General features: G+C 41.7%; 1 protein-coding gene across 1 annotated transcript in view; it reads right to left on the reverse strand.

Annotated features, from left to right (window-relative positions):
- ush2a.L (Usher syndrome 2A (autosomal recessive, mild) L homeolog) overlaps positions 1–16,056 on the reverse strand; it is a 442,265-nt gene that overhangs the window by 32,915 nt on the left and 393,294 nt on the right. The window contains exons 62-64 of the mRNA XM_041562401.1: positions 13,012–13,239; positions 10,413–11,926; positions 1,935–2,244 (exon numbers count right to left, since the gene is read on the reverse strand). Of these exons, the coding sequence (XP_041418335.1) occupies positions 1,935–2,244; positions 10,413–11,926; positions 13,012–13,239 (2,052 nt within the window). The remainder of the gene's footprint in view (positions 1–1,934; positions 2,245–10,412; positions 11,927–13,011; positions 13,240–16,056) is intronic.

Genomic DNA, 16,056 nt, shown 5'->3' on the forward strand with positions numbered 1-16,056 from the left:
CTTACTTCATTGGCACTTGATCAGTCAATATAGATCTTGTTACTATATTTTAATGTGAGAGGTAGAACAATGTCTTGTCACTAGAGGTCTGATGCTCATATAGAAGTGAATACTTAACTTAAATCTACTTATGACAAGGGGAAAAAGCTCTCCTTCTGTCCTGCAGTCCATGTAGAACAGTGGGGTTGCCCCCTAGGGGTGCCCAAAACAGTAGTTTTGGGGCCCAGCCTGTAGGCCAGTTAGGGTGAGATTTGGGGTGAGTGCTTATTTGTGCCCTGGGTACCCCTGGAACTATAGCAGGGTGACCGTTACCCCAATGTTTCTATATATCTGTAACCTTGTTATGAGCTAAGGGGGCCCAGTCTGAAGGTTAGTTAGGGGGAGATTTGGGGTGAGTGTTTATTTGGGCCCTGTGTACCCCTGGAACTATAGCAGGGTGATTGTTACCCCAATGTTTCTATATATCTGAAACCTTGTTAAGAGCTAAGGGGCCCAGCCTGAAGGCCAGTTAGGGGGAGATTTGGGGTGAGTGTTTATTTGTGCCCTGGGTACCCCTGGAACAATAGCAGGGTGACTGTTACCCCAATGTTTTTATATATCTGAAACCTTGTTATGAGCTAAGGGGGCCCATCCTGAAGGCCAGTTAGGGGGAGATTTGGGGTGAGTGCTTATTTGTGCCCTGGGTACCCCTGGAACTATAGCAGGGTGACTGTTTCCCCAATGTTTCTATATATCTGTAACCTTGTTTCGAGCTAAGGGGGCCCAGTCTGAAGGTCAGTTAGGGGGAGATTTGAGGTGAGTGTTTATTTGTGCCCTGGGTACCGCTGGAACAATAGCAGGGTGACTGTTACCCCAATGTTTCTATATATCTGAAACCTTGTTATGAGCTAAGGGGACCCAGCCTGAAGGCCAGTTAGGGGGAGATTTGAGGTGAGTGTTTATTTGTGCCCTGGGTACCCCTGGAACTATAGCAGGGTGACTGTTACCCCAATGTTTTTATATATCTGTAACCTTGTTATGAGCTAAGGGGGCCCAGCCTGAAGGTCAGTTAGGGGGAGATTTGGGGTGAGTGCTTATTTGTGCCCTGGGTACCCCTGGAACTATAGCAGGGTGACTGTTACCCCAATGTTTCTATATATCTGTAACCTTGTTATGAGCTAAGGGGGCCCAGCCAGAAGGCCAGTTAGGGGGAGATTTGAGGTGAGTGTTTATTTGTGCCCTGGGTACCCCTGGAACTATAGCAGGGTGACTGTTACCCCAATGTTTTTATATATCTGTAACCTTGTTATGAGCTAAGGGGGCCCAGCCTGAAGGTCAGTTAGGGGGAGATTTGGGGTGAGTGCTTATTTGTGCCCTGGGTACCCCTGGAACTATAGCAGGGTGACTGTTACCCCAATGTTTCTATATATCTGTAACCTTGTTATGAGCTAAGGGGGTCAAGCCTGAAGGCCATTTAGGCGGAGATTTGGGGTGAGTGCTTATTTGTGCCCTGGGTACCTCTGGAACTATACTAAGGTTACACCAAGATTTCTATATATATCTGTAACATTGTTATAAGCATAGCCTGAACACACTTGGGGTTAATGTTTATTTTCTGTTCTACATGCTTAAGAGAGCCCAGCAGTATAAGTAATACAACAATTGTTAACCACAAAGAGATAAGAGGGTGTTAGGACCAAAAATGAAAATCACTTTTGTAAAGATTCTCGTAAAGGTCTATTTTAACTTAAATTTGTATTTTTTTAATTGTAATGTGTAATTATACCACATATTAACAAAGCAAATGTATTATTATTTTATTTATACTACTTGAGAACAAAGCAACACACTGGCAGGAGAAGGTATCCCTATTAAAACAATGCAGTTGCTGTCTCACTAGAGGAAAGTCTAAAATGGGGGCAGGGTTTGTTTTTTTTCATTTTTGATGAACATACCTGATATTCATACTCTGTATAGGGCAGCAAATTTATATCTCTGAATAAAGTGGATGAGCCGTTGTAAACTAGTTCCCCTGGAGCGCTGTCTTTTAAGTTAGGGATCTTTCTCCGGTACAGCTCATAGAATAAAATTTTCCCATTGGGGTTGCTGGGGCTGTTCCATAACAGTAAAGGTTCTCGCTGGTTTCCCTGTAGATCTATGAGAGGGGAAGGTTGGGATTCTGGAGGAGCTTCTTTTGTGTATCCACTTGCCCATTCGCTGGTGGTACATCCCAGTAACGTGCAAGCCTCAATTTTTGCCTCGTACCTTCAAATACAAACAAACAAAACAATTTTACATTTCAAGAATTCTACAGTAACAGGAAATGGTCAGTGTTAGATATGTGGCACAACACAATAATAGATTGGTAGATCGTACTCTTGTAAAAAGACATTAAATTTAATTGGTCGAAACCAGATCACTTTAATCTAGAGAATGTATGGCGTCATTGGCTGACCAACACTTTTACAATTTACATTCATTATTTTTTGTTACGATTTTATGTTATTAACTATTTAATGAAATTGTAACTTGAGAGCCCCCTGCTGTTCCACCTGGGCCATGGCTAGGTATAATTGTATAAAGCACAAAGTGATTTCTGATGCTTCTTTGCTCCGCTCTGTTACTTAATATGGATAAGAAAGGGAAATGTCAAGAGACACCCTTTCCTTGCTAATATCCAAATATACTGTATATATATTTAAATAATAATATAAATTGCAAAAATCCCTAAAAAGGTATGGGACCTGTTATCTGGAATATTTGGGACCTGGGGTTTTCTGGATAACAGATATTTCTTTCATCTAGATCTTCATACCTTAGGTCTACTAATAAAGGATGTAAATATTCAATAAACCCAGTAGGATGGGTTTGCTTCCAATAAGGATTCTGTGGGTCTCATGTATCAACACTGGGCAAATTTGCCCATGGGCAGTAACCTATAGCAACCAATCAGCGATTAGCTTTTGAAAGCAAGCTGCTTGTAGAACAATGAATGCAGCAATCTGATTGGTTGCCATGAGTTACTGCCCATTAGAGATGTCGCGAACTGTTCGCCGGCGAACTTGTTCGCGCGAACATCGGGTGTTCGCGCTCGCCGGAAGTTCGCGAACGTCGCGCGACGTTCGCCATTTTGGGTTCGCCATTGTTGGCGCTTTTTTTTGCCCTCTCACCCCAGACCAGCAGGTACATGGCAGCCAATCAGGAAGCTCTCCCCTGGACCACTCCCCTTCCCTATAAAAACCGAAGCCCTGCAGCGTTTTTTCACTCTGCCTGTGTGTGCTGAAGAGATAGTGTAGGGAGAGAGCTGCTGCCTGTTAGTGATTTCAGGGACAGTTGAAAGTTTGCTGGCTAGTAATCGTTTTGATACTGCTCTGTTATTGGAGGGACAGAAGTCTGCAGGGGTTTGAGGGACATTTAAGCTTAGGTAGCTTTGCTGGCTAGTAATCTACCTTCTACTGCAGTGCTCTGTATGTAGCTGCAGTGGGCAGCTGTCCTGCTTCTGATCTCATCTGCTGACTGCTGCAATAACAGTAGTCCTTGTAAGGACTGCTTTTATTTATTTTTTTGTTGTTTTACTACTACTACTACTACTACTACTATAAGAGCCCAGTGCTATTAGTCTAGCAGTGTTGGGGAGTGGGACTGGTGTGCTAATCTGCTGCTCCTAGTAGTTCAGCAGCACCAACTTTAATTTTTTTTTTTAATATTCTTTTTTTTTTTATTTTACTTTTTTTATTTTACTACCGCTGTAGTAGTGTATAAGTTGACCTTTTAGGCATTATTTGCCCTGTAGGCATTATTTGCACACTGTTTTCTTCAACCCGCCATCGAGCTGTGTGACCTTGTTCACATTCTGTCTAAATATCCATAATATTACCGTCTCCAGAAAAAACACCGGAGTCACTTTTTTCAAGCAGCATTCATATATTTTACGTAATCCGTATCCACCGCTGTAGTAGTGTATACGTTGGCCTTGTAGGCATTATTTGCACACTGTTTTCTTCAACCCGCCATCGAGCTGTGTGTATTATCGTTTCCAGAAAAACCAACTGAGTTTTTGTTGTTGTTGTTGTTTTTTTAAAAATAATGCCAGGCAAAGGCAGGCCGCCACGCAGAGGCCGTGCTAGGGGCCGTGCTGCTATGCAATCCTGTGGCCCTAGCAAATTTCCCAGTTTTAAAAAGCCAATGACCCTGAACTCCCAAAATGCTGAAGAGGTAGTTGACTGGCTTACACAGCACACCCCATCCTCTACCGTTTCTAACTTTACCACAACATCCTCCTCATCCTCCACTGCTATGGCCACCCCACGTAACACTTCCTCCACCACCGGTGCCCCTTCTTCACTGGGGTCAGAGGAGTTATTTTCCAATGAGTTTCTTAACTGATAATCGCACCATTGCCAGAAAGTGAGAGATAGACCTTACACCAGATTTATCTGGCAGAGAACACGATAGAGATGGACATAATGAGTGATGAGGAGGAGTCCCCGCTGCTGCTTCTTCTGTGATGTGTCAGAAGAAATGATGCATCTGAAGGAGAATGATGATGAGGAGATTGATGTTTTGTGTGCCTAGTTAGAAGAGAGCAAGAGGAGGTGGAGTTAGATGGAGAGACGAGAAGATCAGAGAGGTAGTTAAGGAGAAGAATAGAAGCATTAAGACAGAAGACAGGGAGGACAGCCCGCAGGGATCAGCAGGGCAACAACATGTATCGGCACCTGTGTTCAGCCGGCCAACGCACCCGCCATTGCCGCCAATACCGCCAACTCCGCCAACTTCTACTGTTACCGCCAGATCGCACACTTCCAAAAAGTCAGCAGTGTGGGATTTTTTTAATGTGTGTGCCTCTGACAAAAGCATTGTAATTTGCAATGAGTGCAGTCAGAAACTGAGCCTTGGTAAGCCCAACAGCCACATACAGATGAAGCCACTTGGATTTGTGAGTTAAATGCGTCATGACTCAGAGTTAATTGAAGAAACTGTGTTATCTAAAGTTATCTTAACTCATTTAATGCATTTAACCTTTTCATTAGCATACCAAAGCACCATTGTTCACAATGGTGAATGCTTTAATTAGATGGGATGTTGTGTCACAGTTTTCTGTGTTAAATGAGATAAATGGGATATCTGTGTTTAGTTATTCTGTGTCAAACAGACAAACCAAAGTGGCTGCATCTGTAGGTACAACTTCTATGCGAAGGCACATGAGCGGCAAGCACAAAGCACTTTGGGAGCAACACCTCAAAGGCAACAGGCAAACTAAAAGCCACACTCCTTCTGGTCCAGCATCTTACTGCTCTACCTCTGCTCTCCTTGACCCGTCTGAACCACCCTCCACTCCGCCTTCCACCTTGACCACCTGTTCCCATTCCCAGTCATCTGCCACCAGCCAAGTTTCTGTGAAGGCCATGTTTGAGCGTAAGAAGCCAATGTCTGACTGTCACCCCTTGCCCGGCGTCTGACAGCTGGCTTGTCTGCACTCTTAGCCCGCCAGCTTTTACCATACCAGCTGGTGGACTCTGAGGCCTTCCGCAAATTTGTAGCAATTGGGACACCGCAGTGGAAGGTACCCAGCCGCAATTTTTTTTCTAAAAAGGGAATACCACACCTGTACCAACATGTGCAGAGCCAAGTTACCGCATCTCTGTCACTTAGTGTTGGGCCAAAGGTCCATATGACTACTGACGCATGGTCCTCCAAGCATGGTCAGGGCAGGTATGTCACCTACACTGCCCACTGGGTGAACTTGGTAATGGCTGGGAAGCAGGGAATGGGTAGCTCAACAACAACAGTGGAGTTGGTGTCACCGCCACGGATTGCACGCGGTTCTGCCACCACCTCTACTCCTCCATCGCTCTCTACCTCGTCTTCTTCTTCTTCTTACTCTGCTGCTGGGTCCTCCTTCTCCTCCTCCACACCTGTGCACCCCAGCTCCCCTAGGCTATTCGACGTGCCAGGTACGCCGTTGTCACGCTGTCTTGGGGATGACGTGCCTGGAAAGCAAAAACCATACCGGATCTGTACTCCTGTCATCTCTGCAGTCACAGGCCGATCGGTGGCTGACCCCACACCAACTGCAGATCGGAAAAGTGGTGTGTGACAATGGAAGCAATCTGTTGGCAGCGTTGAGACTAGGCAATTTAACACATGTGCCCTGCATGGCACATGTGTTAAATTTAATAGTCCAACGTTTTGTCTCCAAGTACCCAGGATTCCAGGACGTTCTCACCCAGTCCAGAAAGGTGTCGGCCCATTTCAGACGTTCCTACACAGCCATGGCACGCCTTGCTGACATTCAGCAGCGCTACAACATGCCAGTCAGGCGTTTGATTTCTGACAGCCAGACTCGCTGGAATTCAACGCTCCTTATGTTGGAACGTCTGCTGCAACAACAAAGGGCCGTCAACGAGTACCTTTTTGAACTGGGTGGTAGGACTGGATCTGCACAGCTGGGGATTTTTTTCCCCCGTTACTGGGTGCTTATGCGCGATGCCTGCAGGCTCATGCGACCTTTTGAAGAGGTGACAAATATGGTCAGTCGCACCGAAGGCACCATCAGCGACCTAATACCCTTCGCTTTCTTCCTGGAGCGTGCCGTGCGACGAGTGACAGATGAGGCTGTAGACCAGCGTGACGAGGAGCTGGAAGCGCACGATTTCTGGTCGGAATCACCAGAACGAACCCAGGCACCTGCTGCAACGCAGGGAGAGGTGCCAGAAGTGGAGTCAGAGGAGGAAGGTGGCTTTGTGGAGGAGGAGGAGGAGGACCAACAGGAGCAGGCTTCCCAGGGGGCTAGTGGTGACCTTTTGGGGACCCCTGGTCTTGTACGTGGCTGGGGGGAGGAGACCGTGGATGATGCAGTCCTTGATAATGAGGAAGCGGAGATGGATAGCTCTGCATCCAACCTTGTGAGAATGGGGTCTTTCATGCTGTCATGCCTGTTGAAGGACCCCCGTATCAAGAGGCTTAAGGAGAAGGACCTGTACTGGGTCGCAACGCTACTAGACCCTCGGTACAAGCATAAAGTGTCAGAAATGTTACCAACATACCACAAGTCCGAAAAGATGCGGCATTTACAAACCAGCCTGCAAAACATGTTGTACAATGCTTTTAAGGGTGATGTCACTTCAGGAACTCATCAACATTCCAGGGGCAGAGGTGCCAGTAATCCTGCCACGAGCACACCTGCAAGGACAAAGCCCTTTGGCCAGTCTGTAACGTCAGACATGCAAATGTTTTTCTGTCCAAGGCAGCGCCACAACCCTTCTGGATCCACCCTCAAAGAACGCCTCGACCGGCAGGTAGCGGACTACCTGGCATTAACTGCAGATATCGACACTCTGAGGAGCGATGAACCCCTGGACTACTGGGTGCGCAGGCTTGATCTGTGGCCAGAGCTGTCACAATTTGCCATGAACCTCTTGTCTTGCCCAGCCTCAAGTGTGCTCTCAGAAAGGACCTTCAGTGCAGCAGGAGGGATTGTAACTGAGAAGAGAACTCGCCTAGGTCACAAAAGTGTCGATTACCTGACCTTTATTAAAATGAATGAGGGGTGGATCTCGGAGGGTTACTGCACGCCGGAAGACTTGTTCTGACTTCTATGCAGCTGTCCTTCTCTTCAAGCCTCATGACTCCACACACAGCTGTCCTTTAGCGTCCTCCTCCTCCCTCCGCCACCGTTACAAACTAGGGTGCAAACCCTACTGGTTTAATTTTTTCTGGCCTCTGTGCTTCAGTGGCTGCAACCAAAAAAACTGGGCAAACAATGTCTACAAGGTCAACGTATGGCAAAAAATGACTATTTTCAGCATTTATATGGCATATTTTTTCTGGCAACTGTGCTTCAGTGGCTGCGTCCAAAAAAATGCATATTTTCTGCATTTATATGGCATAATTTTTCTGGCAACTGTGCTTCAGTGGCTGCGACCAAAAAAATGCATATTTTCTGCATTTATATGGCATAATTTTTCTGGCCTCTGTGCTTCAGTGGCTGCAACCAAAAAAATTTATATTTTCAGCATTTATATGGCATAATTTTTCTGGCCTCTGTGCTTCAGTGGCTGCAACCAAAAAAATTTATATTTTCAGCATTTATATGGCATAATTTTTCTGGCAACTGTGCTTCAGTGGCTGCGACCAAAAAAATTACTATTTTCAGCATTTATATGGCATATTTTTTCTGGCCTCTGTGCTTCAGTGGCTGCGGCCAAAAAAACTGGGCAAACAATGCCTACAAGGTCAACGACGTTGACCTTGTAGGCATTGTTTGCCCAGTTTTTTTGGCCGCAGCCACTGAAGCACAGAGGCCAGAAAAAATATGCCATATAAATGCTGAAAATAGTAATTTTTTGCCATACGTTGACTCAACGTATATGGCAAAAAATGACTATTTTCAGCATTTATATGGCATATTTTTTCTGGCAACTGTGCTTCAGTGGCTGCGACCAAAAAAATGCATATTTTCTGCATTTATATGGCATAATTTTTCTGGCCTCTGTGCTTCAGTGGCTGCAACCAAAAAAATTTATATTTTCAGCATTTATATGGCATAATTTTTCTGGCAACTGTGCTTCAGTGGCTGCGACCAAAAAAATGCATATTTTCTGCATTTATATGGCATAATTTTTCTGGCCTCTGTGCTTCAGTGGCTGCAACCAAAAAAATTTATATTTTCAGCATTTATATGGCATAATTTTTCTGGCAACTGTGCTTCAGTGGCTGCGTCCAAAAAAACTGGGCAAACAATGTCTACAAGGTCAACGTATGGCGAAAAATTACTATTTTCAGCATTTATATGGCATATTTTTTCTGGCAACTGTGCTTCAGTGGCTGCGTCCAAAAAAACTGGGCAAACAATGCCTACAAGGTCAACGTATGGCAGTTGTTTAAAGAGAACAGTAGATTACTAGCCAGCAAAGCTACCTAAGCTAAAATGTCCCTCAAATCCCTGCAGACTTCTGTCCCTCCAATACAGAGCAGTATCAAGCAGATTACTAGCCAGCAAGCTTACTATCATCTGTCCCTGAAATCACTAACAGCTCTCCCCCTACACTATCTCTTCCAAGCACACACAGGCAGATTTTTCAGATACATTTTTGCCCTTGATCCCCCTCTGGCATGCCACTGTCCAGGTCGTTGCACCCTTTAAACAACTTTAAAATCATTTTTCTGGCCAGAAATGTCTTTTCTAGATGTTAAAGTTCGCCTTCCCATTGAAGTCTATGGGGTTCGCGAACCGTTCGCGAACCGCTCGCATTTTTGCGCAAGTTCGCGAATATGTTCGCGAACTTTTTTTCCGACGTTCGCTACATCCCTACTGCCCATGGGCAAATTTGCCCAGTGTTGATAAATGACCCCATTGTGTCTTAGTTTGGATCAAGTACACGCTACTGTTTTATTTTTACAAAGAAAAAGGAAATTTGATTTTTTTTTTTGGATTATTTGGATAAAATTGGGTCTATGGGAGATGACCTTTCTGTAATTCATAGCTTTCTGGATAACCTGTTTTTGGATATTGGATCCCATACCTGTATTACAGAGACAAAGGAAATCATTTTTATACACTTTGATTATTTGGATAAAATGGAGTCTATAGGAGATGGCCTTTCTCTAATGTAGAGCTTTCTGGATAACGGATTTTTAAATCCGGTACCTGTAACAATAATATCACTATTGCCCTCCTCCCTAAATGAATCGGTGTGGTCGGTAAGGGCGTCATCTTCTTCCAAATGGAAGACATTCTTCAGGTGCAGGATTTGTTCCCCAACCTAAGTCAATGTTTTATTCAGTGGAATACAATTTACAAATATGTTTTTTGAATTTTGTTACAATAAAATAACCCCTCCAAGATTTTTTTTCATATTTTCCAGTATTCTATCAAATTTAGCCCATAATGTATATATTAATTGAAACCTATTCAGAACTTAACTAACGAAGCTTGTTGGCAATATTTTCCAGCCTCCCCTCTGACATCTCATCAAGCTGAACCAGGTGAAGGAAATATGCATGATTCAGAGCATAGCCTTAAGCCGTCTCTAGTGCACATTTGATGTATCAGCTGGCGTTATCTTTGTAATTAGCAAAACGGTGCTCTGTAGATTGATGGAATGTCCAACGGATAAATAAATCTTACTGCAAATACTATGGCATGACATTATTCATGTGCAGTTCTACCAAATGATAACTGGAAATTTCCAGACAGGAAATCACCATTTACAGAATTACTAAATACAACTTGCCATCGTGTTTTGTTTCTTCTTTTTAGCATGGTGTAAACAATAGTTGTGACAACTATGCTGAGTATCAGAGCCAAAGAGGAGGATGTGTAGGAATACTGGATTCCCAAGAAATCACTGGCACTTCATTATAAATACAGGAACATGTAGAACATATCCATCAAAAGCATCAAAAACGTGACTTGACTTGGAACTTACTGGTGATATGGCTGAAGCTCCTTTACAATGAATGAATGTCTGCTTTGTGAAGTGAAAGGATTGCTGAGGTGATATTCTTTAATTGTCATTTCCAGTTGTCCACGAACAGATAATGTAAAGTTGATGATGTCACCATTAGGCCTTGAAGGTGGTCTCCAAGATACAAGTATCTCATAGGCGCTCATTGCTTGAATTTCAGGAGGTTCCAAACCAGAAGGAGAAGAAGGGAGTGTCTTAATTTTTACAGAAGGGCTTGTAATATTACCTTCATTGTTATTTGCTTGCACAGTATAACTGTACTCCATTCCTGGTATAAGTCCAAAGTCATGATACTTTGTATCCTGACCCACATAAATAAGAAGGTCATCTCTTCGGAGCTCATAACTTCTAATCTGCCCATTGGGTTTATCTGGACTTCCCCATGTTAAATTAATTGAGTTTGGCCCTGTGACATTATAAAGTGGAGCTTTAATTCCCAAAGGTGGGGCTTCCATGGTTCTAAAAGAAGTAGTCAAACTGGATGTGCATCCTCCGGTGGTGCAGGCAAGCAGACTGATATTATATTGTGTGAATGGCTGAAGATTTGACACCAGGGTTGATAATTGCTTTCCAACATAATATTTCTCCTTGTCCACCTGTATAATGTATTTTGATATTTCTCCATTTTGAAGCATTGGTGAAGACCAAGTCACATTAATTTCAGTGGAACTAATTGATTTTACCATTGGTGGATATACCAAAGATGGAGCTGCTTCTAAAGTTTTAATATGTGCTGCCTCACTGGTGGTGCAGCCTCCTAAGGTACATGCTGTTACGGAATAGCTATACTCTGTATAAGCCAACAAGCCCTCATCTATATAACTGAAAGTCTCAGAGTCAAAGGTAAAATGAAATGTTATGTTATTTCTATGTAACCTATACAAGAGTATTATCCCATTGTCTTCTCCTGGCCGAGACCATTGTATTACTAGTCGATGGGGGATTTTTTCCACATGGAAAACCTTAGGTGGTGGAAGGTGTATAGGTGCTGCTTGAGTTGTTTGAACCAAAGTCCATGAACTATCAGTATATCCAAAAGAATTCCACACACGGATTTTGTATTCATAATTTGTCCAAGGATGTAGTCCTCCATCCACATATGTAAATATCTCACTGCTTGTGTGTCTCTCTGTAAATACAATGTTCTCATTCATACTGTCCTTATTTGCTGAAGGATTTTTATGAGACCACCTTTTCACAACGTTGTATTGTTTTAGTTTTCCATTTGGATACATTGGAGGTGACCAGTAGAGTTCTACATGGCTGGAATTGACAAAGTGGATTACAGGTGGAGGCTGGGATGCAGGGAAAGTTTCCTCTGTTTGAGCAAGCTGAGGAAATGTACGAGTGCATCCAGCTGCAGTACAAGCTTCCAGCACTAATGTGTAATTGGTATATGGTTGAAGACGTTGGAAGAGGAACTGATGTGAAAGCCCACTGTATTCAACATTTCCATCACAGAAAACATTATACATCTGCAAGCAAAGAAATGAAAATGTAATTAAGGCATGCTTTATGTTTCTTCTACTGAACAGATTCACTGAATTTCATTTATCAAATGGATCGTGATCTTTAGCTGGTGTACACTTCTTATTTAACTTTCTTAAAATATGTCAGTGGTTGGCATATACTCCACCTACAAATCTCTCAGAGCATGTGGAAGCCATATTGTTAGCCAGGGACAATTATATTAGCATAGCATAACCACAATATTATTCTCTCTATTGCACTCTACAACCTTTTCTAGTTACTTTTTCTCTTCTGGTTGGGCCACATTAGGGAAGCTCAACACAAAATGTGGACAAGATAGACAGTCAGTATTTGTTTTACAAAGGTCTCACAGGCTCATCATAGTCAACACACAGGTCAACACATCATTAGGTTACTACTAATGCTACTAATGCTACTAATTCTACTATTTACTGTACACAACATTTTCCTGTTGCCTCTACTGAGAAAGACATTGAGGGGCAGATTTATCAAGGGTCGAATTTCAAAGTGGAAAAAACGTCGAAATTCGACCATCGAATTGCATACTTCGATACTGAAGAAGAATTCGAAGGATTTTTAACATCCTACGATAGTACTCCAATCATAGTACGATCGTACGATTGTACTACGATCGTACTTCGAATCGAACTATTCGAGCGATTTAATCGTACGATTGTACTTCGACTTAGCCAAATGTTGACTATATGTTCTAGGAGGTCCCCAAAGGTTAACTTAGCAATTCGGCAGGTTTAAGGTGGCTAAGTGTCAATGTTTTTTAAAGAGACAGTACTTCGATTATCAAATGGTGGAATAGTCAAAGTATTTTCACTTCGAGTCTAAGTCAAATTTAGGCCTATTCGATGGTCGAAGTACCCAAAAATTTGTTCGAAATTCGAAGTTTTTAACTTCGAAAATTCACTTCGACCCTTAGTAAATCTGCCCCTAAAAGAACAATCTCAATAAAATGTGTTGGCAGTTTATAAAGTAGAAGTTAACAAATTATCAAGCACTCTTGTAGGCAGATTTCTTATGCCTATTTAATGTGACTTAAAAAACGGTGTAAGTTAACCTGTATTTTTCCATTGGTTCTTTCAGGAGCTTTCCATCTGAGAAGCAACGCCTTGCCATCGTCTTTCTTTTCTACAGTAAAGTTGCTGAGCCCACTTGGTGAGGCTTCCATTGTTTGAGCTATAGTTGATGTACTGGAGACTTTACTGGCAGTATTGAATGCTTCAATATGAAATCCATATGTCGTGGAAGGCAGTAAACCAAATACCATAGTTTGGAATGTTGTCCCCTAAAACAAAACAATAAAAAGTAAATTTGCTAAATCAGACTTTTTTGATAAAATATAAGGCAGTGACATGAACTATTTAAAATATAGTTCACTCCTTTCACTTCCAAATATTCTATCACTGAACGTTAAATATTATTGTTTAGCAAAAAATAATTTAAACAAAACAAATAAAAAAGGTTTATATCCCCAACAACAGATAAAAAAGTATTATTCCATGCCTCGTGCTGACCATTAGTTGCTGTTTTTCTGTTTGTCTTGATGAGCTTGTATGAACATGAAGCACTGCCTGAAGAATTGTGTATAAAGAGTATTTGTTAATGGTACATTCTCTGTTTAGATGGTACAGTACTAGAACTCTCGAGTTAAGGGTAAATGCAACATAATCTTACTAATAATAGACAATGTAGGACTCACGTACGGTAAAATGTGGAGCCTCGACGTAGTACCTGAGCTTTTATATTTTGGCCAAAGTGTCATAATAAGACCTCATTTTATTGGAACAATTATTGTTAAAGGCAAACTGTGTTCTGGTAATATTTCTTCTTCTATTTAGATAGTGTTGATAATTGTAAGGTTATACACAAAAATATTCAGGCTATTTATACTCTTAATGGCACCCAAATGGGTTATTCCTTGATAGAGAAAATGCTAGAAAATACATGTGGACAATACATTTGGTTGTAACAAACAATAACAGCAGCAAAAAAGAAGAAGTCCTGTATGAAATGCGGTATAGTTTCTTTGGCAAAGAGGGTACTTCATCCCTTTTGGAAAGTACAGGTAAGATCCCATTGAATTATACAGTACAGTTTTGTCACGCACTGTTCCCTAAATTCAGAACAAGTGCTAGGCTTCCTGGTCTCGGCTCAATCTTCTGCCTGTAGCAGCCGCCTTTGGCCTCAGGAGGAGCCTTCATCTACTCAGATGCCGCCAGGTCTCCACTTGAGAGGAGCAAAGCAGATGTTCTGAACGAGCAAAAAGGCCACGTGCATTTCCAAGGTTTTGGATGGAAGACAACAGTTCAGGGAGTAGACAAAAAGCCTAGTCAGGTAGGCCGGTCGGTACAGGTGGAGTTCAAGCAGGGTCAGACAGGCCTGTGTCTCTACAGGCAGCGTTCAAAGAATAGTCAGGCAGGCAAGGGTCAATATCGGCAGAGTTCAGAATAGTCAGGCAGGCAGGATCAAAACTGGAATATACACAAGATAAATCACACCCAGATACTAACGAGTTAGACCTAACAACGGCAATGATCACAAGCCCAATCTACCATATTTAAGCGGACAAAATCAAAAATGAACTGATGCCTCGAACAAATATTTTTCTCTCCAACAACACAAATTCCATGGAGGTATTAACTTCCCGAATATTGCCGAGTACAACGAAGCAGCTTTACTACGATATGTGGGTGATTGGCTTCATCATAGAGACATATATACTACAACCTCTATAGATGAAATCTTAGGTCCATCTATGAACTCCCTTTTGCACACTCCATTAAGAAACATTCCACAAACTATGCAGGAAAATCCCCTATTTATTCACACATACAAAACCTGGCACTCTATCCGCAAAAGATATAATTTGCCGTCCATAATTCTTTACATCTGACATGGCTAAGAAATAAACACTTTGCTCCAGATATAAGCAATACATTATTTGAAAGGATTTATCATATCAACAGACAATTTACAAGCTATCTGGACTAACAAATATAATATTGAACCACTTGTAACAACACCACCAATTGTATACAAATAACAGGTTTGTTGATACTGTACTCTCACTACAGTTTTTTTTTATCAAACTCCAAATACAAAAATCATGAAAAATTCCAATTTTTTTTTAACCAAAAAAAAAATAAGATTTTTCCTGAATTTATTATACCCCGAGGCTGAAAAATTCTGAATCCGAAAATCTGACATCTCCAAGCTTGGGGTCCTGTAGAAGTCAATGGCAACGTTCTCATTTCAATATCATGGTCCTGGCTGAGTTCAAAAATCGGATTTTTTTTTTATTTTGGCGCCACAAGTCAGATTTAGGCGGGAAATCAGGAAATCTGTCTTTTTTTCAGATTTTGCCCAAACCGATTTTAGCAAGCTTTTTCTATGATAAATAAGGTCCAATCGGCAATTCTGAGTTGGTCGGACTTTTTTAATAGAAATAATGAGATAAATTCGGACTTTGATAAAAATTATAGATACATCTATTAATCTAATGGTCACGAAGTTTGATTTTTGTTTTACTTACTTTACTTCATTATTTTGATCAAGCTGATTTAATAACTGCTATTATCATTTATTTTCCTCTTCATGTTATTGAACGTTGAATAAAAACGGTTTTGGAAACAATAAAGTATAAGGTATAAATAAAGTAACCTCTGTTATATATGATATTAGAAGTCAAGTAAGAGTTCCATGACCCAGGTATTCTCCCTATACCCTTATGCCTTTATACGGTCATAAAACGCCTTGGAGAATCTTGATATCCTATATTTTACAATAAGAAGCAAATATCCCCTATATCTGTTGATATCTGTTATAGGTGTTAAAGGATAAGTAAACCTTTAAAATAAGTGAAGGTAAAATTGATGAGGGGACTATTCTAAGCACTTTTGCAATATACATTCATTATTTATTTATTTTTAATTTCAAGATATTAAGGGATACATGTACTGTTAATATGAATGAATTGAGTTACAACAGCACCACCTGCTGGTCAGTTTCCCACCAGTCTGACCATCAAGTAGTCAAGGAAGTTGTCAGGAGAAAGAAAGAGGCTGATGTTCTTCTGCTTAGGAAAGATTTGAGAAAGGTTTCT

Source organism: Xenopus laevis, chromosome 5L (assembly GCF_017654675.1).
Source record: "Xenopus laevis strain J_2021 chromosome 5L, Xenopus_laevis_v10.1, whole genome shotgun sequence".
Taxonomy (NCBI): Eukaryota; Metazoa; Chordata; class Amphibia; order Anura; family Pipidae; genus Xenopus; species Xenopus laevis.